The sequence below is a fragment of the Mauremys reevesii genome, linkage group 7, assembly GCF_016161935.1.
Source record: "Mauremys reevesii isolate NIE-2019 linkage group 7, ASM1616193v1, whole genome shotgun sequence".
NCBI classification, from domain to species: Eukaryota; Metazoa; Chordata; order Testudines; family Geoemydidae; genus Mauremys; species Mauremys reevesii.
Genome location: NC_052629.1, coordinates 97,670,479 through 97,695,272, shown reverse-complemented (window position 1 = coordinate 97,695,272; position 24,794 = coordinate 97,670,479). Strand labels below are relative to the sequence as shown.

The 24,794-nt window shown below is 39.3% G+C and overlaps 1 protein-coding gene across 11 annotated transcripts in view; it reads left to right on the top strand.

The window, feature by feature from the left end:
• WNK2 (WNK lysine deficient protein kinase 2) overlaps positions 1-24,794 on the top strand; it is a 165,638-nt gene that overhangs the window by 75,748 nt on the left and 65,096 nt on the right. For all 11 annotated transcript variants that reach the window (XM_039547229.1, XM_039547232.1, XM_039547235.1 and 8 more), the window contains exons 6-10: positions 4,679-4,767; positions 5,663-5,882; positions 7,883-8,171; positions 15,374-15,570; positions 18,489-18,641. In XM_039547229.1, coding sequence (XP_039403163.1) covers positions 4,679-4,767; positions 5,663-5,882; positions 7,883-8,171; positions 15,374-15,570; positions 18,489-18,641 — 948 coding nt within the window. The remainder of the gene's footprint in view (positions 1-4,678; positions 4,768-5,662; positions 5,883-7,882; positions 8,172-15,373; positions 15,571-18,488; positions 18,642-24,794) is intronic.

The window sequence follows — 24,794 nt, the reverse complement described above, 5'->3', positions numbered from 1 at the left end:
GAAGTCCAATGTACTGTTTTTCTTGTCTAGCACAGTATTATTTCTCTTTTAGAATGAGATTTTAAAAGAAGCTGAAGGGGGTTAGATGCTCAACTCCACTGAATTTTGGGCTTCATGAGATGCTGTCTTTTAGGTAAATGGTAAGATATGTAAGGACACGAGTTCTCCCATTGACTTCATTGGGAGTACTCACGACCTTGAGTACCTTACTGAAGGGGGGCCTAAATGCAGAAAACTTGCTTTCCTGAAATCTCCTTTGGCCCAATTTTATTCAGCAGACACCTTTTATGTATATATTTCATTGGCAGGCTTTTTTGTGTACACTGAGTCTAAGTGGAAGGGGTAAATAGAACTTTTTGTCTAGAACTGTAGACTTCTTATAACTGTTCTTCTACCACACTTCTCACATCTTGCACTTGAAATAGTGATTATAGGAAAGCTTTTAATTGTGCTGCATGGGGACAAGTGGGCAGTGTCATAAATCCCAAGGGCCTGTTAGTACATTCTGTTTGGGAGAGGGATAGCTCAGTGGTTTGAGCATTGGCCTGCTAAACCCAGGGTTGTGAGTTCAATCCTTGAGGGGGCCACTTAGGGATCTGGGGCAAAAATTGGTCCTGCTAGTGAAGGCAGGGGGCTGGACTCAATGACCTTTCAAGGTCCCTTCCAGTTCTAGGAGATTGGTATATCTGCTATTATTATTATTATTTTTATTGATTTGACAAGGACATTAGAAGGATGGGCTGTTTTTTACTGGATCGTTAGAAACGAGTCTCATAAACAATTAAAACATAACACTGGTCTACAATTTTTGAGAAGTCGTCTGCTTCAGAGATAAAATGTGGTATTTATTATGTATTTTGATGTGCTGAATTCAAATATGACAATTAAAACAACTGATTGGCTACTGTTTCTAAGATATTTAAGTTTTTACATTTTATGTCTATGTATATTGTGTAGATAGTAGAGTTTTAATCATAAATTGTAAACCTAGGTCTTTTCATGTGTTTATGGTTGCTTTACATGATAATATTTCACCTGTCCTGTTTATGTAACACTTTAAAAATCAGCAAAAGGGTTATATAACTAAAATTTATTATGAAACAAAAGGCAAAAAACTATTATGTACATAGTTTAGTCCTATTCAGTGTCTACTTGGCGCTTCTTGGCTTGTCTCTTGTATTCATTAAATGGAGTATCTCTTGTCACTGTCCAGCAATAGTCTGCAAGCATCGATGGGCTCCATTTGCCCTGATAGCGTTTCTCCATTGTTGCAATGTCCTGGTGAAATCGCTTGTCGTGCTCTTCGCTCACTGCTCCGCAGTTCGGTGGAAAAAAATCTAGATGAGAGTGCAAAAAATGTATCTTTAGTGACATGTTGCAACCAAGGCTTTTGTATGCCTTGAGGAGGTTTTCCACCAACAACCTATAGTTGTCTGCCTTGTTGTTTCCGAGAAAATTTATTGCCACTTAACTGGAAGGCTTTCCATGCCGTCTTTTCCTTGCCACGCAGTGCATGGTCAAATGCATCATCTCGAAGAAGTTCATGAATCTGAGGACCAACAAAGACACCTTGCTTTATCTTAGCTTCACTTAACCTTGGAAATTTTCCACGGAGGTACTTGAAAGCTGCTTGTGTTTTGTCAGTGGCCTTGACAAAGTTCTTCATCAGACCCAGCTTGATGTGTAAGGGTGGTAACAAAATCTTCCTTGATTCAACAAGTGGTGGATGCTGAACACTTTTCCTCCCAGGCTCCAATGACTGTCGGAGTGGCCAATCTTTCTTGATGTAGTGGGAATCTCTTGCACGACTATCCCATTCGTAGAGAAAACAGCAGTACTTTGTGTATCCAGTCTGCAGACCAAGCAAGAAAGCAACAACCTTCAAATCGCCACAAAGCTGCCACTGATGTTGGTTGTAGTTTATGCACCTCAAAAGTTGTTTCATGTTGTGATAGGTTTCCTTCATATGGACTGCATGACCAACTGGAATTGATGGCAAAACATTGCCATTATGCAGTAAAACAGCTTTAAGACTCGTCTTCGATGAACAGTCTCCACTCATCTGGATCGTGAACGATGTTGAGGGCTGCCATCACACCATCGATGTTGTTGCAGGCTACAAGATCACCTTCCATGAAGAAGAATGGGACAAGATCCTTTTGACGGTCACGGAACATGGAAACCCTAACATCACCTGCCAGGAGATTCCACTGCTGTAGTATGGAGCCCAACAGCTCTGCCTTACTCTTGGGTAGTTCCAAATCTCTGACAAGGTCATTCAGTTCACCTTGTGTTATGAGGTGTGGTTTAGAGGAGGAGGATGGGAGAAAATGTGGGTCCTGTGACATTGATGGTTCAGGACCAGAAGTTTCATCCTCTTCCTCTTCCTCGTCTGACTCAAGTGAGAATGATTCTGGCGCATCAGGAACCGGCAGTCCTTCTCCGTGGGGTACTGGGCGTATAGCTGATGGAATGTTTGGATAATGCACAGTCCACTTTTTCTTCTTTGACACACCTTTCCCAACTGGAGGCACCATGCAGAAGTAACAATTGCTGGTATGATCTCTTGGCTCTCTCCAAATCATTGGCACTGCTAAAGGCATAGATTTCCTTTTCCTGTTCAACCACTGGTGAAGATTTGTTGCACAAGTGTTGCAGCATATGTGTGGGGCCCACCTCTTGTCCTGATCTCCAATTTTGCAGCCAAAATAAAGGTTATAGGCTTTCTTAACCATAGTGGTTATACTGTGCTTTTGTGATGCAAAAGTCACTTCACCACAAACATAGCAGAAGTTATCTGCACTGTTCACACAAGTACGAGGCATCTCTGCTCACTTTGGCTAAACAGAAATGTGTCCCTTTGCAAAATCAAACACTGACAAATAAGAGAGCATGACACTGTATGATTTCTAGAGCTGATATAGGGCAATTTGTTCAGCAGAGTGATGTAAACTTCGTTATGATTGCATCATCCATTACTTCTAGGAATAACATGATGCAATTCATATCATGTATGATGCAATACCAGCTTCAGATTGCATCATTCATTGTTTTGCCTAAAAAGCAAGTACTGTCCAAACCCAGTCATAGATTTATTCATAGATCCAGTCAAAGATGTATTTTAGTCATTTCTGGTTTAAATTGAGATCCCTTCCCTTTATAACTCACTTATCCTCCGCCATTCCCAAGTCAAGGGTCGTATATACTGACCCAATAGCATAACTTGAAAACTAGAGCCAATCAACAATTTTAAGCATCATTTTCGTTCTCAGTGACCCAGAATTAGTAAAGTTTGACTACATTTATTTCAGAAGCATTTTGGCTGTAGAGCAGTGTAATTTTTCTTACCTTACTGTAGTCTCTTCTCTATATCAGAAATGCCTGTCTACGCAGGTACTGGAAATGCATTGCTCTGTGTTACATATCACGTGTCCAGTTTTTCTTCTAATTATCTTGTTCCCACTTGGGACAGCAAGGAAAGACACGAGAGCATACAAAGCACTGTAGCTTGTGACTTAGAATTTTCTCATACAAGCAGAATCTCTATATGCAGGAAGATATAAAAGTCTTATGAAATGTGCATCCCGTAAAGAGTGTTGCTTGACTAGAGACAGGTACCTGTGTTATCAGCAAGCAGATGGAGGTGATCTTTGATGACTGCCCTGGTATTTTTTTCACCATGCTGTCTTCCTGCCACAACTCACTGTTAAACCTCTCTATTATCTCTCTCCAGTTTTTAGAGCTCTTTGTGTGTAGCAGCCTGCATCTCAGCTTTTACTGCCCTCTTAGAGGCAGGGATTACATTAGCACTTTTTCTCCTAACTTGTCCACAGATGTTTTTTCATGAAGGCAGTTGTTTCTGCTCAGATATTCTATATCCATAAGAGCGAAAGGCATTCCTGGAAGGAATGTAAAATGTTTGAAGCTAATGAAGTTTGTCCTGCATCAGGTTACAATTGAGATTACACCCTTTTTCCCGAATATCTCCACTGAGTTTCTACAGGGCACTGGATTTCCTCAACAGCTGGGAAATGTGTGAACAATTTGGAGCTGTTTGAGCAGATTCTCATTCTGCTGCCCTCCCTTTTTTATTTTTTTTTCCAGCTAACCGTCCACCCCCCTCCGCAATCTGAAAGATTACATGGAGAATAGCTTTCAGAATATTGTGTTGCTGTTTCATGTTTGCTGCTGCAATGTTGTACCTATGTGAGAAAACACATGTTGTGACTCATCTTGCAAATGACCACTTGAAAAAAAATGACTATTTTGTATCCATTTAGTGTTTAAAGAGTTAATGAAAACCCCCTTTTAAAAACTTGCATTAAAACCAAATCATCTCAAGGAAAAAACTGAGAATTGAAACACTGTCATTCCTTAAATGTTGGCTGCAGAGTCCATCCAGGGTAAAAAAGCAAGGCTGCCAAGTGTTGGTAATAAAGACAAGGGAGATTTGCATGATGAATTGCAGAGTGACACACACACAAACTAATCAGCTTGTTCCAAAGCACAGTGATACTTAATTTTGGAAGTTGTTGAATTTCTTATTTCCGTTCCAAATTAATACTTAAAACCTAAACAAGTGGTTATCTTGGGTTTTAGTACAATTTTTACACAATTAACATTCCTATTGACTTACTGCAATTTTCTATTGAGCTAATTACTTTTTCCCCCTTTTTAGGGTGTCAAGCCAGCAAGTTTTGAGAAAGTTACTGATCCTGAAATTAAGGAGATAATTGGAGAGTGTATTTGCAAAAATAAAGAAGAAAGGTTTGTTTCAAATGGCCAAGTTTTGTATGAAAAATTATTTTTATGTTTAGATTTATTAAAGCTTCTCTGGGTGTTCATTATATAGAAGAAAGTACACAATGCTGTACACCATATGAAGCATAAAGAACGACTTCCACCACCAGTAAAGATCAAGATAATAAAATAAACCCAACCTTCCCTCCCCTTTATAGATTAAGGTCAAAAATGACCATTCTGATCTTGTCTGACCTCCAGCCTAACACATTCCATAAAATTTCATCAGCAATTCCTGGAATGAGCGCAATAATTTATGGTGAAACTAAAGGATGTCTTTCTAAAAAAGACATCCAGTGTTGCTTTAAATGCTTCATGTGATGGTGAATCCACCCCACACCTTGATAAATTGTTCCAGAGATTATTTAGACTCTCTGTTTAAAAAAAACAAAAAAACACCACGCCTTATTTGAATTTGTCTAGTTTCAGAGTCCAGTTGCAGGTCAGACTAGGTGATCAGTGGTCCCTTCTGGCCTTATAATCTGAATCCTGTAGCCCAGAACTGTCTCCTTGATGAGGGGCCCCCTCTCACCTGTGTCGTATTGAATCTCAGATTTGTAAGCAGTCTTGGGAAGGGACTGCATTTCTGTTTCCCACTGCACTATGGAGCACTTGGTGCATAAATGAATAATGCTGAAGCTCTGCCAAATATCAAATGTCTAATTCCCAAGGATTCCTAAAAATACTAGACATACTACTTATATCTACTAAGAATACACATTTCTTATGGCTGAATGCAAAGCATGCTGTGGTTGTTAGCCTTGCCTTTAGAGGGCCTTTCTATTTATGTTAATAAATACTTAATTGCAAGTGTTTAAATTATGCAGTATTTGATATTATTTTTGGACATCTTCTGTTCCAGATATGAAATTAAAGACTTATTAAGCCATGCCTTTTTTGCTGAAGATACTGGGGTAAGAGTGGAACTTGCAGAAGAAGACCATGGTAGGAAATCCTCTATTGCCTTAAGACTCTGGGTAGAAGATCCTAAGAAACTGAAAGGAAAACCCAAAGATAATGGAGCCATTGAGTTTACTTTTGATCTGGAGAAGGAAACTCCTGATGATGTTGCACAAGAAATGGTAAAATAAACTTCTCCTGACAAAAATATGTATATAAGTAGTACATAAATCTCAAAGGACAGCAGGAACAAATCTGGTAAAGTAAATTCCACTCAGAAGGGTCAGGCTATCTAGTTTAAATAGGATGACATTAGTTTTAGAATGAATGCTGGAAGAAAACACAAGTAGTAAAAGAGGAAAAACTAATAATCTGGCAAAACATGTTTAATTTCAGGAACAGACGAAAGAAAACTATGTAACCCATCTCTATCTGTTTTATGTCTTCAGAGATGATTGGAGACTTGCTTAAATCAAGGATAATTTCAGACTACAAGTGGAGTTGTTTGGAAGAGTTCAAAATTGCAAAGAAAAATTGAAAAACATCTTTCATTATGCTTTTCACGAACACTTTTTCCATCTTTTCAAAAAGTTCTTCTCACGTTGAAAAATTAGGAAGAATTTAGATAAGAAAAATGGTCTATAAAGAGCCATTGTGCTGATAAAATTAAGCAGGTAGCTGATATCAAAGTATAGTATAAAGAGTGATGGAAGAGGGTTTTTTAATAGTGCAGGATATATCTAACTTAATTTTTATATCTTCTTTTGTAAGATGTTTTCTGGTCTTTGTTTTAGAAAAATTTTATCTTCTAATGTCACTCTATCTTCCTAACTCTAACATGAAATTGATATATAATGTTTCATGCAATATATTGTGACACAACTCACCTTATTAAAATTTGCAGTGTGATAGTTACCATGTTTTTGTAACCATATTTAAACATTTATGAAAATTGTTGACATTTAAACTTCTGCAACTTACTTGTACTATCTATGCTAAATTTCTTTTAAGAGGGAAGGTGGTTTGGTTTGGTTTTGTTTAGACAGACTTACCCCAAAAGGATCACATCCAAATTGCTATAATATCTTTACCTCTTCCAGATGCTATAAAAATGTGTTCTATTCAAAACAATTAACAGATTTATATAAACAGTATCTACTCCTAAGCCGTTTTTTTAAAAAGGAACATGTATTCCTGAAGTAAGTGGCTTTTTTGACCATTCTAAATTGTTGGCAAATGCGGAAACCCTATGCTTTGCCAATGTGTGTTGCTGTAGATGCTTGTGGAGAAGATAGTGTTGGCATATGAAATCTGATGATAGTTAAGAGGTTTCAAAACTCATGAAGTTAAGTAACAAACCCATTTAAAGTATCCGTGTAGGCAAAGAAGGAAAGATCTGAAAGAAGGCACATTTACAAGTGGGCTGACAACCTGTGGTTAAATTTCACAAATGGTGATACTGAAAAAAATCGTGCCATTATTATAAGTTTAGCATTCTTTAGATGAAAGTGTGAAGTAGGAATGAATATAATTTTAGAACTTGTTAACATGACAGATTTTTAGTTCCCTTCCCGTCTGGACTTGAATAGAAGAATCGACTTTACTTTTTGCCATAGAAGGCTCTGTGAGCTTATGTGACTCATCACCTGAGTACGTTGTTAACTAGCTCCCAGAAGCTCCTATTTTCACCATAAGACAAGAAGCACTTTCTACATCCCTAGTCCAGGGACATCAATTTATGGGCTGGGAGTCCATCAGAATGTCTGCAAGTGCCTAGCCTTACACGGCACCTGTCTTCAGCTATCCTCCATGCTGTGTTGTGCCTTTTTTTCAAACAAGCAGCAAAAAAGTAAACTGCCAACGGTCTTGTGGTTGGGTGGGAGGGAAAAGGAATATGTCCAGGGTGCCTTCCTGAGGGTAAGCGCCCCTGCACCTGAGAAGAGTGCTTAGAAAGTTCTTGCAATGGTCGTAGGTCCTTCCTAGAAGTACAGGGCAAGCAATTATTATTTTTAAATACTTCAGTGCCAGATGTTTAACTCAAAACTGTGTTCAGTTCCTGATTCTGGAAGGAATAGCTGCACGGTTCATGTTGTTTCAAACCCATCCTTTCTTTGCTATGAAGAGATGCCAATTAAAATGCACATGTACATGCACTTGATAAGTTTATATGCCTTCCCCGCAGGTTGACTCTGGATTTTTTCATGAAAGTGATGTCAAGATAGTTGCAAAGTCAATACGAGACAGAGTAGCATTAATACAATGGAGAAGAGAGAGAATTTGGCCTATGATACAATCAGAGGACCATCAAGTTTCTGAATGTTTGGAGAAACTGAAGGTGCCGCAAGCACAACAGGTTCAAGTAACGTACCTTTCACACACTGGTCAACAAACTCTGTCAGAGCTCGAGGAGCCAGAAGCTGACCAGCATCTATTTCAGCATAACCTCCCCACCAGCGTTACATCTGTTGCATGTAAGTCTTATATTTGCATTGCATCTTGTGTGAGCAGTTTTGATTCTCCTGGCATAAAATGGATGAAATCCACAACTATCAGTGCTCTGAGCTATACATTCAGAGTGTTGCATACAGTTTTGCCCACTAGAGGAAAGTCTAAATTCTAAATACTAGAGGTATTCTGAATTCAAGAGAGAGAACTTCTACAGAATCTACATTATTTATCAGTCATTGACTAATGTTACAGATACAGGGTGAGTAAACATGAAAGATTAAGGTATGATAAATTAGTGAATAAAATAGCATGAAAATTGAAAGTACTTTTAACTGCATTAAAATACATTTTTTAAAAATCCAATATTAAAAATAAAACTTTCCATATTGATTCACAAGAAGGAAATTAATATTATTTTTGGAGAGGGGGCTGGGTCGAGTGTGTTTTTGTTTTGCTTTTTAATTTTTAGAAATCCCAACGAAATCAGTGTTGGAGGTATTAAAGAGTCCTAGAAGGTTCAAAAAGAGAATTCTTATAAGTTTGTATGAGGTCTGCAAAAAGAGGCCAATACCTCAGTTATGGAAAAGAATATCTGAACGCTGTCTAAGTCACATTGCCTATTAGATGTGAATCCAAAAATGATGTTTGTTCAGAATAGTTTTAATGTTCCCCTTTCTCTGTGGCATGATAAAGTCGGCATGATCTAATCTTCAATACCACTTTTAAAATTAACTGTAAAGTTTAACTTTTAAAAACAAACGTGAAGCTATTAGAAGTGCTCTCTCACACATGACATGGTGGTATGAAGTGTGTAGGAGGGAGTGACACTTATCCCTAAAGAGAGAGCAAGTGTGAGTTACGCTTTCATGGCTGGTCTTTAAGGAGAGCCAATTAAATATTCTATTGGGGTCCTCTGGCTTTAACCAGTCCCTTGTCCTACTACAGAGCTGAGTGGGGTTGGCTGATACATGTTGTCAGATGAGCTAGCCCTTCTTGCAACCCCTACAACTGTGCCCCTGTTGAGAGGACCAGGGTAAAATAATGTACAAGAGTTTGCAATTTGTGATAAAGGTACAATAGTCCTTTAATATACTCAGAATAATACAAATGCTCCTTTTTCACTTTGTTATATTTTCCGAAAACAGGGCTAACATATACATTATGAAACTTCTTACTTGATAGCATACACTTGTCCGAAACAGGGTTGCCAACTTTCTGATTTCAGAAAACTGAACACCCTTGCCCCACCTCACCCCCCTCATCCCCCCTCCATTGGTCACTCGTTCTCCACCACCTTCACTCACTCACTCATTTTCATCGGGCTGGGACAGGGGGTTGGGATGTGGAAGGGGGTGAGGGCTCTGTCTGGAGGTGCGGGTTGTGGGGTGCGGCCAGGAATAAAGGATTTGAGGTGCCGGAGGGAGCAGGGATGAGGGGGCTGAGGTGCAGGAGGGGACTCCGGATGGGGGCAGACGGTTGGAGTGTGGGAGAGGGTGAGGACTCTGGCTGGAGGTGCAGGCTCTGGGGTGGGGCTGGGGATGAGGGGTTTGAGGTGCGGGAGGGGGCTCAGGGCTGGGGCAGGGTGTTGGGGTGTTGGAGGGGAGGGGGTGAAGGCTCCAGGCAGCACTTATCGCAGGTGGCTCCCAAAAGCGGCCAGCACGTCCGGCTCTTAGGCGGAGAGGCCAGGGGGCTCTGTGCACTGCCCTCACCTGCAGGCGCCACCCCCACAGCTCCCATTGGCCACAGTTCCTGGCCAGTGGGATCGAACTGTCACTCGGGGTGGGGCAGCCCACCTAGCTGCCCCTGTGCCTAGGAGCCGGATGTGCTGGCCACTTCTGGGAGGCACACAGAGCCAGGGCAGGCAGGGAGCCTGCCATAGCCCCGCTGTGCTGCCAACCAGACTTTTAGCAGCCCAGTCAGCAGCACTGACCGGAGCCACAGGGTCCATTTTCGACCAGGCGTTCTGGTAAAAAAAAACCAGATGCCTGACAACCCTAGTCCAAAACAATATAGATATATAGATATAGATATAGATATCTCTAGCTACAGATATAGATAAAATGAATTTTTTGTAGTAACTGCATTTTTTCCATTATACTGAATTTTTTATCTAGTCCTGTAGCCAGTTTCATGGTTATCCTTAAGGGAAAAAACACAAAACCAGGAAGATGCAATACTTGCTATAACTTTATCAACAAAAGGATAATACAATACAGCTGCATTAATGGCAAATTATTTTTATAGGGTAATTGGAGGATTTTCTAGTCTTGTTGAGCCCTCTTCTTTGATACACTTTAACTTTACTAGAGATGTAATCATTTTCTACATCACTTCTGCATTTTTGTAGTTCAAGGTTTCACAATCTCTGGGTTGCATAGGATATCCAGGGTTTTGCAGGAGATCATGCAGAAAATGTGGAGGAGGAGGATATTGGGGGGGGGAATTCAGTTCAGCTAAAAAGATATAAAAACAGATACACAACATAAACCCTTTAATTATTTGTTCCTTTATGGCCACCACATTGTTGTAACCTGAAATACCCAGATAGTAGCTTACTATAGACTACTGCAGAACATGAGAATGTGCATCCGGCTGTTAGAGACTCTGTTAACAAAATAGCATTGAATCTGTACCTTTGTATGTGCCTGAATTTAACTTCATGCAGAAAAGCACGCTCTTTCTTTTTTAATTATGTACCACATGAAATGAAAATATCCAAGCAAAACGTCATGAAAAAAGTCATTGAATTTGAACGCTCAAGATGTTAGCTGTTGGCTGTATTTACTATGGCATGAAGCCACTGCTTGAGCCTCTCGTGACATTATTGCCCACTTCTTTGAGTCTTTGCAGTTCACTTCTGCCCTGTGACATGGTGTGACTTGAAAGCATGTCAGGAAGCATGTCCTGAAGCGCTGGCTGACGTCGGGACACTTTTAGATGCCAAACATCAGTTACTGAAAGATGAACCTGAGGCTTTTATTTCTGGAGTCAATGTCATGTCTTGAAACAAGCAATGAGACTTGATTACTCAAACTGGCAGTGTCAGCACAAATGCTCTTCAGGCGTCTTATTTGGCATTGACAAGAATGGCCTGGCAGTGAAAATTGTATAACATTGCAGAAGGTTGTTTTTTTTCCCTGTGCAACTGATGTGATTTCGAAAGTTGCAGGGCTTGATTCAGCTACCAAACTGAACAGGGTGGCTTGTCTGTTGTCACTGCTTCTCGCTCCAGTAGTGACACAGATGAGTTTGTCCAGGAGCAACTGTTCTGAAAACAAAGGTGTGGTGGTTTCTAGCAGTTCATGTGTGATGTGTCTGAAGGCTTGTTCTTTTGTAAAGCTGTGCCAGGATGTACAACAAAAGAGAGCCAATACTGGACACTTCAGGAAGCAGTCAAAGATTTCCACATTTAGTGGGAGTAGTGTATTGCAGTTGTCATGGAAGGTGCCAAGGAAATGACAGCTTAAGGTAGTGGCTTGGTCACATGGATCCTGAACATTACATCTAAAACCTCATGGCCCAACTGTTTCATACCCAGGCAAGTTCTTGCTACTAAGAAAATGCCTGAAGATCTATGCCAGGTGCTTCATGATGCCGTTACGTTGTGAAGTTCATTTTAAATGCCATCCAAAGAATTCTTGACTTCTTGCATTGCTCTGTGATGACACAGGTTTCCTTCACCTGCCTTCTTTAAACTCAGTATGCAAGTGGCTTTCATGGTGAGATGCTAACTCAGTTCTTCTAATGAAGAGCAGAAGTGCAGGATTTCCCTTGCTGACTCTTCTAATAACTTGTCGTGGGAGGCACACTGAGACTCCCTTGCTGACATTTGGACACTAAGACAAGCTGAACTCTTCCCAAAGGGTGGAATATGAATGTCCTGTCCATGCAGATCAGTGTGGAAGCGTTCATCAGAAAACTTGGCAAATGGTCTTCCGGATGGAAAGGAGATGCTATCTTCTCTTTGTTTTAGATTTTAGAATCTGAGGAGCCAGCTGGGAACTCTCAGGAGTTCATAATGTCAGCGTCTGAAGAAACTTCAGACCCAGCTGTATTACTGTTTTACGTGCTGACCCTGGTTATAGGGGGGAAAGGTGAACCAGTAACCCTTTCAATCAAGATACTGTTGGCTCAACAGCACTCACTGGTCCATTGCAAGGCAAAATTGTGAGACATGTTACAAGTCCATGCAACTGATTTTCTCTAATAGAAACTCAGCTGGTTTTGGGGTGTTTCTGAATGAGAAGGTACCCAGCTTCAGTTGCAGAGCCTTGGGAGTTCTTCATCCCATTTTAATTTTCCTATTTCTGAGCCTCAGGTTTCTTTTCAGTGATTTGGGGGGGGGGGGGAATTACAGTCTCGTAGTGATCAAAAATAATTTAAGACCATGTCCCCCTTTCCCCACCCCAGATCAACCTTCAGAATAATTTTTTCAGCAAGACAGGCTCCCCCATCCCACTGAATTGTGAGTGTATTTACAATTTTGTTGGTGTACTTTTAAATATTAGTGGTCTTCAGGTTGATATTGCAAAATATTTTAGACTGGAAGCTCAGAAAAAGTTTGTGGCAACCCTGTTCTAGCCTGTTTTACTAAGGGCTTCTCTACGCCGAACAGCAATGTGCTATGTGGGGGGTGTGATTTCTAAAGTACACTAATGAATTGTGCATAAATTGGTCCACGTAGACCCTGCTGGTGCATGCTAATGGTTCCATAGCCCACTTTAATGTAGTATTATTCAAAATCTTTAGTGTACAGCAGCAGGGTTTATACAGACCAATTAATGCATGAGACATTAATGTGCTTGAAAAATCACATCCCCGTACGGTGCATTATCCCTTGGTTTAGACAAGGGTATATCCCAAGGTAAACCCTTAGACAAACTGATGTACAGATTTTCCTACTAAACTGTTAAGCCAATGCTATCTTTTTGTTGCTTTGGAATTTTATTATAGACATTATTTGATTTAAATAGATATTATTTGGAGCACAGAGACATTTGGGTATTTTATAAATAAGTATACAAAATCCTTACCCATTTTATAGTCCACACATTGTGCTTGAGTTAGCTTTTGAGTATTGAACATAATAATTCAACAAGCTCAGCACAAAACAGCAAACTTTCAGAAGGTATAAAATTGTCTTCCTGTTACAATATTTTCAAAACTTTACAGAATGTTTATAGTACTTTCAAAATTTTTAGAAGATGATGCTTTGGTCTGATCTTATATTTTTTTTCTGACTACATACTTAACTCATATAAGCTGACTCCTTTGAGGAACCTTTTATAAAAGACACTAAGTTAGTTAAAAATAATAGCTAACAGAGATTAATTGTGCCTTTCTGTGACCTTTGAGCTGGCAAGTTACTGGGTGTAAATATATATATTAAATACCCAATTTGCTTCCTGGTTCCTACTTGTAATTTATTTCTTGCTTTACTGTGGCAATTCCATATCCCATGTCTTTGGATGCTTCTTTAGTGCTATTGAGTCTAAAAGCGCTATAAATCACTTTCCTATCTCTTCATGTGGTCTTGAGAGAGGATGCAGAGATGATATTAATAATTTAATATCTATGTGCAACATGGTGTGCCAAGAAAATCTAGGTTTGACTCTCAGCTTCTGCTGTAGCTCTGTTCACTTACACTCTGTCTTCCTTTGTGGTCTTGAATAATTATTTATAATAAGATGAAACTCCGTTTTCTATAAAAACACCTACATTGTTATAATAGGCAGCATCTGATTTTTAAACTGGCAATGTGGAAAATTAGAGGTGGGGTTTAGTTTTTTTTCAAAACATAATCGGAAGGTTAGTTTCTGAAAACTGAGTGGGGCTCACATCTGGGTCCCATTTTATTCAAAGCTCTGTAGAGCAAGCCCTGTGGGGGGATGGGGAAGATGGAGGGGTTTAGATAAAGATATGGTAAAATCATACTCCTTTTAATTTAAAATCCTTTTATCAATTATGGCTCAAGTCTGCTACAATTCACTTTTAGTCCAGTTTGTTAACTCCTCCCTGTTTTGACAAAGTATTTTAACTTTACTACTGCTGCCTTGGTTATTTCAAGGGTAAAAACAACAGCTATAGAAAGAGAAGCTAGTTAACGGTGCAGATATATTTCACTGGCCTTTTTTTTCAAGCCTTTAATATTTAACAATGCCATTATAAGCCTTATTTCCGTTTGACAAAGATGTCGCTCTTGCCCAGTTCCCAGAGTTGTGCAGTTTTTCAGATTAATCAGGCTAACTCTCTGTGTTATGAGCACTGACAAAGCGGTGAATTGTGCTCCTAATCATTAAAAACTTGGATCAAGATGACTGCTTATATAAAGCAGTTTCATTTCATCCAGTTATTATGGTGTTGAGTCCAGGTATGTTAAGGCTTTCTGTTCGTAATAACAAAACCAGGAAAGAGTAAGATGTATTAAAATTGCTTAGAATTTAGTTGTCATTTCAGTGGATCTGTTTTTGTGTAGCTTTACATGCTTCAATGGCAAGCAATGCCTAAAATTGCAGGGCAGGTCAAAATCAAGTTGTTAATTTAGAGCAGTTTTTTAGGTATGCCTACCATTTTACTCACTGTCTTGCACCAATTAATATACAGCAGTCAAAAAGCCATGATTTGTTTTCCTAGTTTCTCCATTGTACGTTTTCCCGTTGTTGTTTTTTTCTTGCTTTGTTAGTATTCCTCAACTAAGGTGGAACTACATAGTGAAGCTGATAATAAATTTTATATTGGCTAACACATAGTAAATAATGGAATGTTTCATAACTTATTTGAAATTGAAATTTGCAACACTACTGCCCAAAAGGGAATTAAAATAATCATTAAACCACTATATCTCCAAAGGAATTCATCCTGCGGGCGGCTGAGGTCCCTCATCTCCCATTGAAGTCACAGTCAGCTCACTGTTCTTTCATGCTATAAAATCCATAGAAGGTCTGCAATTCTTAACATCAATGTTGTGACCTCTAAAGGGAATATCAATGTGCCTAGCTCTGCACAAAATCCATAGGAGACTCTCTTCATTTCTGGCTTCAGGGAGGAATGATGAACCAGTCACAGAAAATAGCATTTGTATTATGTAACTTATGTATATGATAGAAATAGCTAGGGTAGTAAAAATGCCAATTGCATAGACCCCACATAGGCCTCCTCTTTAAGTCACTACTTGAACGTTTTGTTTGATTTGTTAAGCTCTTAATAAAAAAGATTGTTCTTTCAGCTGACAGCACATTTGACAGCGGTCAGGGGTCCACAGTTTATTCAGACTCCCAGAGCAGCCAGCAAAGTGTCATCTACTCATCTCTGCCTGATTCAATACCTCCTGCTATTCAACGGGTTTACAGTCCACCTCTAAGTGAGAGCCAGGCTTTGCCCCAAAGCCTTCAGCAGCTGGGGCACTACCAGCAGCCTTCAGTAGTAAGTCTCTCATTTTTTTCCAACAGTGTTGAATATACTAGACCATGTTTAATGACTCACCTTATATTCTGCCTTCAGTGAGCGTAGATCCCACAGCTCACCCTTTTCCTTCTCTGCCCAATTTGTACCAATACTGATTTATTTAATACGTGTATTCATACTTTCGCCCAAAAACATGTTTTACTGTAAAAAAAAAGAACACTTATAATTGTACTTCCTGTGCTCAAAGAAATGCTTTACTGCTTGCTATAGTACTTTAAATTAAACACCATAAAGTGAGCATTCATCTTTTTCATTTCACTGAGTTGTTTTTAATAGCTTTGCCGTGATTAGACTTAACCTCATGAGCCTATTCATTTGAGAATTATTTTTTGTTTTTGTTTTTTGTTTTTTATTAATATAGCTACATATTGTTCCTTCATTTGTTCAAGAGCCTCTTGAGTCCGATGTTTCTTCCTGTTGTGCTAAAGGTCAAGCGTCTATTGAATGCCTTTCTAGCTCTTTGCTTAGACTTTATGTTGCACAGAGGCGAAGAAGCACTTCTGTTATTGAGGCTCCAAAACCCAACACTGGTAACCCAGACAGATATTCACACTTATTCTTGTGTTCATGTTACAATGACCTTGGCCAGCAAGAATTAATAGACTCGTCATTGCAAGAATTGTGTGCAATCAAACATAAACCTTCTGATCTCTCCAATGAAAGAATCAGTGTAGGCCTAGTGTGTCCTTCAGAAATTCCAGTGGCACACACAGTTAGCCAATACTTGTTACCCATGATTCACAGCACTCACAGCAATTATCGTCGCCATAGCGATTCAGTAGTGGCTTTGACTCCAAATGTTACATCCTCCCTTCCAACAGAACTAATAGAGGAAAACACAAAAATATCACCGAATAGAGAAGAGGAAGCAGGTAAATCACAGTTAGTGGCATTAGAGATCTCTGCAAGTACCACTGATTTAATGATCATTAGACACAGTTGTCAGGCATGCTTTGCCCATCTGCTTCATTCTGGAGAAGATCCAAAAAAGTCAGGGCCCCTTACATGTGCTACAGATACTCCTCGCTGCCTCTGTAACAAACTAAAGAAAACCTCAGTATCCCTACCTCTTCCTCAAGTGAACAGGCCTTGCGGCAGAAGTTCAGGCCTGCCTTTATTACATGAATCTCTGCAGCACATAATTAGCCAAAAGACCAGCTCTACTCCTGTGAGAACTGCAAGAGTCACAGAAAAAGTCCTGCATTCTCAGTCCTTCAATTATGAGGAAGCCAACATGCCTGGACGACCTCCGCCCTTCTATAAAGTTTGCGCTGGCAAAGCATCACTAACAGAGAAGACCAATCCAGTGACTCCATCTGTGCAGAGCAGTAGAAACAGCCTAGCTAGTAAAAAGACCACCAGTGATGTGGTAGGTTGAATCCCTTGTTTCATCCCTAGTTGGTTTAGAAGAACGAAAAACCAAATCCAAGAATGACAAGTGTCTCCTTTTTGATCCAAAATTTCCCCAGATGCTTCAGAAATGCCACACTTACCCTGTTTCCCCCTTGTTTTCCAAAATGCCTGCGACAGAATGTAAAGTGTATTTAATTTGAATGATCCTGTGAATGGCTTGAATCACCATCCTGTTTAACTTGGGTCTCTGTAACAAATTCCCTCAGTTGTTGAAACCATCTGCCCTTTGAATGTAGTGGTGTTGGTTGCATCCTTTCTCCTGTATTTTTCACATGAAGAAATAACTATGATTGAGTGAAGTAATACCTCTTCTGCAGAAGACATAAAATTGAGCAGTGCAGCATAGTGCCTTAGAGCAGATGCACTCTTTTTATTGGTTTCATTGGTACGGTCTCAGTAACTGGACTTAAATGTGATCTGGTTTTTTTGGTTTGTTTTTTTTTTTGATTGGGGGCTGTGAAGGGTAAAACAGCAGAAAGTATTTCACTTGGTTTTGTATTTTGTCATAAGCAATATTTTTTTCCTCGATATTTCATGTCAACTTAGATGAAAATGCTGTAAAAAATTAACATAGGTATAAACTGTTGCAAGGGGGAGGGATAGCTCAGTGGTTTGAGCATTGGCCTGCTAAGCCCAGGGTTGTGAGTTCAATCCTTGAGGGGCCACTTAGGGATCTGGGGCAAAAATTGGTCCTGCTTGCTAGTGAAGGCAGGGGGCTGGACTCAATGACCTTTCAAGGTCCCTTCCAGTTCTAGGAGATTGGTATATCTCCAATTATTACCTTTTAAGCTTAAAAAGAACAGTTGATTTTTAAGCAATGAATACTTCCTGACGTATTTAAGTAGGAAATTACTAAATATATTACTGCAGTAGTATAGCATCATACAGTAAGAGGAGTAATTGGTGTTCCTTGTAGGTAAATAGGGTTTTAAGTCTATTTCTTTAATCTACGTACCTATCCTTTTTCTTGAACAGGAGTTTGAGACTTTGCTTATTAAGAACCTTATTTTATTTTACTTCCATTCTCTGTTGCTGGGTTGTTGTTTTTTTAAATCCTGTATCAATCTCCTGGCCTCCAATTTAAGTAAATCACCTGGCAATAGAAGTTGTTTGGTTTTAAGTTATCAACTGGAGTTTACCCAGCTAATTGTTGTTTTTTAATATATTTTGTATGTGTGAGAGAGGGTGGGGGGAGGAAGAGAGAGAGAGCAATTCAGTGACAGAGGATGGAGCTTATATGGTCCATGTCCAATAAAGAGAAATGCAATACAGTTTGTTTGTTTTTTTATCTCCCCTGGGAGAGCTCTCTTCCTGGAGATGTTACCTTCCTTTCCTTGTGTTTTTCATTTCTCTTTCCTTGTTTTGCATTGAATATTTAGTATCAAGCATGTTCTTAAAAATCAGTGGTAGACGACTTTTTACTGATGTTTCTTTTAAAGTAATTTTATTTTCCTCTCCTCCAGCCTGGACTAACAGTGGCTCAGGCTCCACCTGCTGTTCTCTCTCAGCGACCGCAACATTACCAAGAGCCAGCAATGACGTTCCCAGTCATACAGCCAATCACAGTTGCTTCATCGCAGATGGGGCAATCTCAGCCTGTTTTAGCCAGCCAGCAGGTGAGAAGCTAAACTATCTGACCCCATCTCTTCTCTTCTCTTTTCTTGTAAAGCAAAACCACTGTCCGATGTCAGTTCGAGGACTTCTAAGAGATCAGGTCTGCTTATTGAATAGAACTACTGTACTGAGAACCTGTTAAACCACCCTTTAAATGCATTAGTTAGTTTTGAAACCTTGCTTTTGATCACGTCATAATATTCGGAAAGAAGTTACATTTATGAATATTATACACCAGTGTTTCCACTTTCTTTCCCTGGCTCATCAGTGACTTAGTGGTTGGATGCTTTTCAGAGTAGACAGAACTTGGACATAAACTCTTTATCCAGAGTAATGGAGAGAATCCCAGTTTAATATTTGCTCTTCAATCACACGGTAGTTTGGCTTGCTAAATAGAAAAGCTGATCACTCTTCCTTGATGCTGGTGACTCTCAACCTTTTCATCATTTCAACCCCATGTTGCTCAGAGCAAATGATCCCAAGCCCCACTTTCACATGTGCTAGAGACAACATTCACATTAATGAAATACTGTAGAAAACATCTACAATTATAACTGCCTTTTTGTGAATATAGTTCATTGAGGTAGATGAGCTTGTTCCCAGGTGCCGGGCTTAGAGTCCTTGTCCTCTTCACCTCCTTACCAGGAGGCTCTGAGGCAATTGGTGGTTGCTATCCATCTCCCCTGTTCTCTCCTCCCAGGCAGCTCTGGGCTGGCTGAGCACTAGCAGAAGGGTTGTTGGGCAGAGGAAGAGAGACAATCTGTGTCAGCATCCCAGCAGGCCCCTGTAATCTGGAAGGGTTGCTTATGGGGAAACTCTGCTCAGCCTCTGCAGCCTGGGTCGCTGTGGGAGAGTCGAACTGGAGATGAAGTAGGCACGCAGGAAACCCAAGGGAAAGCCCAGAAAGCCATTTGTATTATTTGATTTTCAAAACAGCAAATAAATAAATAAATAAAAATAGCTTGACTCAGTCAGAGAGTCCTAGCCCTATAGTTTGAGGCCCTGCAATAGCCTGTTGTACAGTTTCTCTACCACCACTTATTAACCTGCTAGGTGTTCTGATCCCTGCTCTGACACCTACAGGGGGATGCAGGTCTGAGCAAAGCATAAGTTTGAAAAAAGCTAAGTGAGTGAACGACTTTTGTTTTCTTGTTTTCATTTTATTGTTAGCACTTGAGATGTGCATGACTCGCTAATAAATTAATGTCGGGAAAACAAACTTTTGTCTATTCTAAACTGCGCTCAGATCCTCAGGAGGATTTTAGAGCATTTTTTCCAAGGGAGCATGAGGGTCAGAGGCCCACTTTGAATTTAGGAATAATATATAGTTTTTTAAAAACATAGTACAGTGTGTTCTTGATCCACCAAGTAACACTCTTCTAAAGGAAGAATCTGGCTGTCTCTAGACAGTCTCCAAAATGCTGATTCCTCCAATGTCTGTCTAGGATGCTCAGATAATTCTCTGAAATCTCATGCATAGTAAAGGTATTTACAAAGCATCTATTGTATGCTGGAAAGTTGAGAGAGTCTCAATGCTTCATTACTTGGACAACAATCCTGTACTAACTGGTAGTAAAAAATTTATCTCAGGCCAACACAAATGTCATAAAGACCTGTCCTGATTCTGTGTTTCTACCAAAAACTCAGCTTCTGTGAACGCAAGCTATGGTTTAAATGGGCTGAGGAGTGTTTATGCTCTCTGTGCACAGGGCAGAGGAATGTACTGCCTTACTAACAGATGTCTTTTTGTCTCACCAGCTCCCTCCCACCATTTAGGCTGTCAAAATATGCCATATTTCTAACACTAGCATAGTTGGCATAGATGGATGCTTATTTTTCTCTTGAACTTAGAGCTATCAAGATGAATTTCAAAATCTCTTTAGTCTTAGTAATATTCAGTGCTGGAATAGCTCAAGTTGTGTTATTGGGTGAAGTATTCTCTTCTTTCCGAAAGCACTCTCATAGAAACAGCATAATTTGATCTGCCTGTTTAAAACCTATGATGTCTTGAACTATTGTCTCATATCCCCATTTTTCTAATGGGCAAAATAGTCTCATGTTCTCTCATTCAGCCAGAAATGTTACTGCCTCTTGGACAGAATTAGGACAAGCTCCAATTGCAGGAAACTATATTGGCCTCATGGGCTTTCTGCTGACACATCAAAATTTGCAGATTTTTGCATGTGCCAAATGCTGCTTTTACTCTTCTGGATTAGGGTCTTTTTTTCACTTCCTAGCTCCTTTGCCTTCTCTTTCTCCTCCTCTCATGGAGGTATGGCTGTTGTTTGAAATACTAGTGTCACAGGTGGAGCATGAGACTAAAACATAGTCAATATTTGTTTTTCTGATTAATCAAACACAATTTACTTCTCTTCATGTCTGTAGGTGCATCAGCAATTCATTTTGCATATTATTTTAGGGTACAACATACTATTGTAGCATGTACTCTAGATGTATAGGGTAAAATCCATGGCAGGGACATTTGTTCACTCAAATGAACTGCTCCAGGCCTGGATTTGGACCAAATAATGCAATTCCAGGTCAAAGTTACACTTGTAAAAACCTATTTTTGAAACTCAGAAACCTAGCTCGGCTAAGCAGTGCCATGTGAAGGTGAGGTAGATGGTTTGTAGCTTTCGCTGTAGAAACACTAGACCTTCTCACCAGGCAGATGGAGGATTCAGTTTAATGGCTGTTTAGCATTATGTAATTGCAATTTACCAATTATAGGAACACTTAAGTGTCTTTGTCCTGATTCCCTCTGTTCAATAGCCTTCTATACAGTTCATAATATGAATTAGATAAGTGATGTGAATAATGGTTCCAAATGTATGACAGTAGACCCAAGACTTGCTCTTTAAGCCTGCAAATCATTAAAGCAATTAAGCATATGTTTTACATGGGCTTACGTTCTTTGCTGAATCAGGACCTACATTGCCAGCAAGCTGCACGCTAAATGAGATACCTGTCATGTTTAGGGTTAGAGTGCTAAAAGCTATTTGAGTGGAATTTTCAAAAGCACCTAAGTCACTTGAGAGAGCAAGTCTCATCGAAAGTCAATGGGACGTGTGCCTCAAAGTCATTTAGACCAGATTGAAAAGCACTCATCTTGTCTATTTCAGAGCAACTGCTACAGGTACATGAATAGACATGAATACATGAAATCAATATTAAGGCTGTCAAGCGATTAAAAAAAGTAATCGTGATTAATTTTTTAAGTCACGCAATTAATCACGAGATTAAACAATAATGAATACCATTTATTTAAATATTTTGATGCTTTCTACATTTTCAAATATATTGATTTCAAATACAACAGAATACAAAGTGTATAGTGCTCAATTTATATTGATTTTTTTACTACAAATATTTGCACTGTAAAAAAGCAAAAGAAATAGTATTTTTCAATTCAACTAATACAAGTACTGTAGTGCAATCTCTTTATCATGGAAGGTGAACTTACAAATGTAGACTTATATACAAAAAAAACTGCATTCAAAAATAAAACAATCTAAAATTTTAGAGCCTGCAAGTCCACTAAGTCCTCCTACTTGTTCAGCCAATCGCTCAAACAAGTTTGTTTACATTTGCAGGAGGTAACGCTACCTGCTTCTTGTTTACAATGTCACCTGAAAGTGAGAACAGGCATTCTTATGGCACTTTTGTAGCCAGCGTTGCAAGATATTTACGCACAAGATGCACTGAAGCTTCATATGTCTCTTTATGCGTCAACCACCATTCCAGAGGACATGCGTCCATGCTGATGATGGGTTCTGCTCCATAACAATCCAAAGCAGTGTGGACCGATGCATGTTCATTTTCATTATCTGAAGTCGGATGCCACCAGCAGAAGGTTGACTTTCTCTTTTGGTGGTTCAGGTTCCATAGTTTCCGCATCGAAGTGTTGCTCTTTTAGGACTTCTGAAAGCATGCTCCACACCTCGTCCCTGAAGAAGGCACTTCAGATTCTTAAACCTTGGGTCAAGTGCTGTAGCTATCTTTAGAAATTTCATATTGGTATCTTCTTTGCATTTTGTCAAATTTGCAGTGAAAGTGTTCTTAAAATGAACATGTGCTGGGTCATCATCCGGGACTGCTATAACATGAAATACATGGTAGAATGCATGTAAAATAGAGCAGGAGACATACAATTCCCCCGCCCCCCACCCCAAGAGTTCAGTCACAAATTTAATTACTGCATTATCTTTTTAATGAGCACCATCAGCATGGAAGCATGTCCTTTGGAACGATGGCCAAAGCATGAAGAGGCATATGAATCTTTTAGTGCATTTGGCACGTAAATATCTTGCAACGTCAGCTACAACAGTGCCATGCGAACGCCTGTTCTCACTTTCAGGTGACGTAAATAAGAAGCTGGCAGCATTATCTCCCGTAAATGTAAACAAACTAGTTTCTCTTAGCGATTGGCTGAACAAGAAGTAGGACTGAGTTAACTTGTAGGCGCTAAAGTTTTACTTAGTTTTCTTTTTGTGTGCAGTTATGTAACAAATTTGTAAGTTGCACTTCCATGATAAAGATTGTACTCAATACTTGTATGAGGTGAATTGAAAAATACTACTCCTTTTGTTTATAATTTTTACAGTGCAAATATTTGTTATCAAAAATAATATAAAGCGAGCACTGTCGACTTTGTATTCTGTGTTGTAATTGAAATCAATATATTTGAAAATATAGAAAAACATCCAAAATATTTTAAAAATTTCAATTGGTATTCTATTGTTTAACTGCGATTAATCGCAATTAATTTTTTGAGTTAATCATCTGAGTTAACTGTGATTAATCAACAGACCTAATCAGTATATTTGAAAATGTAGAAAACATCCAAAAATATTTAAATAAATGGTATTCTGTTGTTGTGTAACAGTGTGATTAATTGCAATTAATTTTTTTTAATTGCTTGACAACCCTACTTGTTACTTTGAGACGTGCTACCAGATGCAAGTAGCCAAACACACATCTGTTCACCGTGTTTGGAAGCCACCAAGCTGCTTCAGTCTTAATTGTTTCTAGATGGGCAAGCCCACTTGATTCCTTAATCCATTTCATCCCTGTTCTTGTGTTTATATATTTTAAAAAGGGAAATAAAAGTTCTTGTTGAAGCATTCTGTCACTGAAAACACACAAGATCAAACAGTGTAGAGCTGTCATTCCTCAGAAGCAGCAAAGATGAAAAGCAATACTTACATTTCCCTATTTTTATCTTTACGGTTTTAACATCAAGCATATTACCTCTTAAATTCACTGAGACCCCTGAAGCAGGACAGATGGGTAGAGGTGAAAACGTGCTTATTAAGTCAGCCATGGAACAGTTATCTCATTCGAATCAAATTTTCAGTAGTATGGCAGGCCAATGTAGCTGTGCCTCCCCTGTGCCTGCGAACCCAGAGCTTGGTTCTTGGGGCTGTTGCTATAGAATCTCTTGCGAGATCCAAAATTACCTACTGGGAAGGGTGCAGTAATGTTAGATTTGTGCCAGTCTGTTTGCTCACGAGCTGCTCTCCAATTGAACAAAATGGTAACTGTGTAAAACGTAATGAAAGGAACTGGGCAGAGTTCAGCTAAACTGAAAGAGGCTCAACGTTTAGTCACATTTTGCTGTTAAATTATTGTCTTATACTTGAATGTTTACAGAATTAGGTTATAATTTAGAAACTGTCATTTTTTTTGGATATGCTATAGTGAAAATTACAGCCAAAAAAGGTGGGGGCAAGAGGCATTTCATATGGGAAGATGGTGTAATTGTCTATTTCCTCTATCCAAAGAAAACTCTTGTCACAACTAAACTTTCAACTCTAGAGTGTGATCCCTGCAGGCGAGAGTTGAGATCATTCATAAAGATGAGTTGTCACTCGGTAAAAGCTTCCCTGCATGTTTAGAACAGGATTACAAAACAAAAAAACTTTCTTTTGCCCTTCAATGATTATTTAAAACATTCTCAAAGGGTCTTTTAAAGTGCTGCTTTTTATATAAGAAGTCAGGTCTTTACTTTCCTCTCTTGGCAAGGTTACTGGAGAATGTGAATCGTGATGTTACCTGAGTTTGTGAGCTTTTTGCTATCCCACCTCCTGACCAACAGAGAAGGGATGCTGAATATTCACTTATAATTAATTGGAATCCCATTCACTTCATTTGGA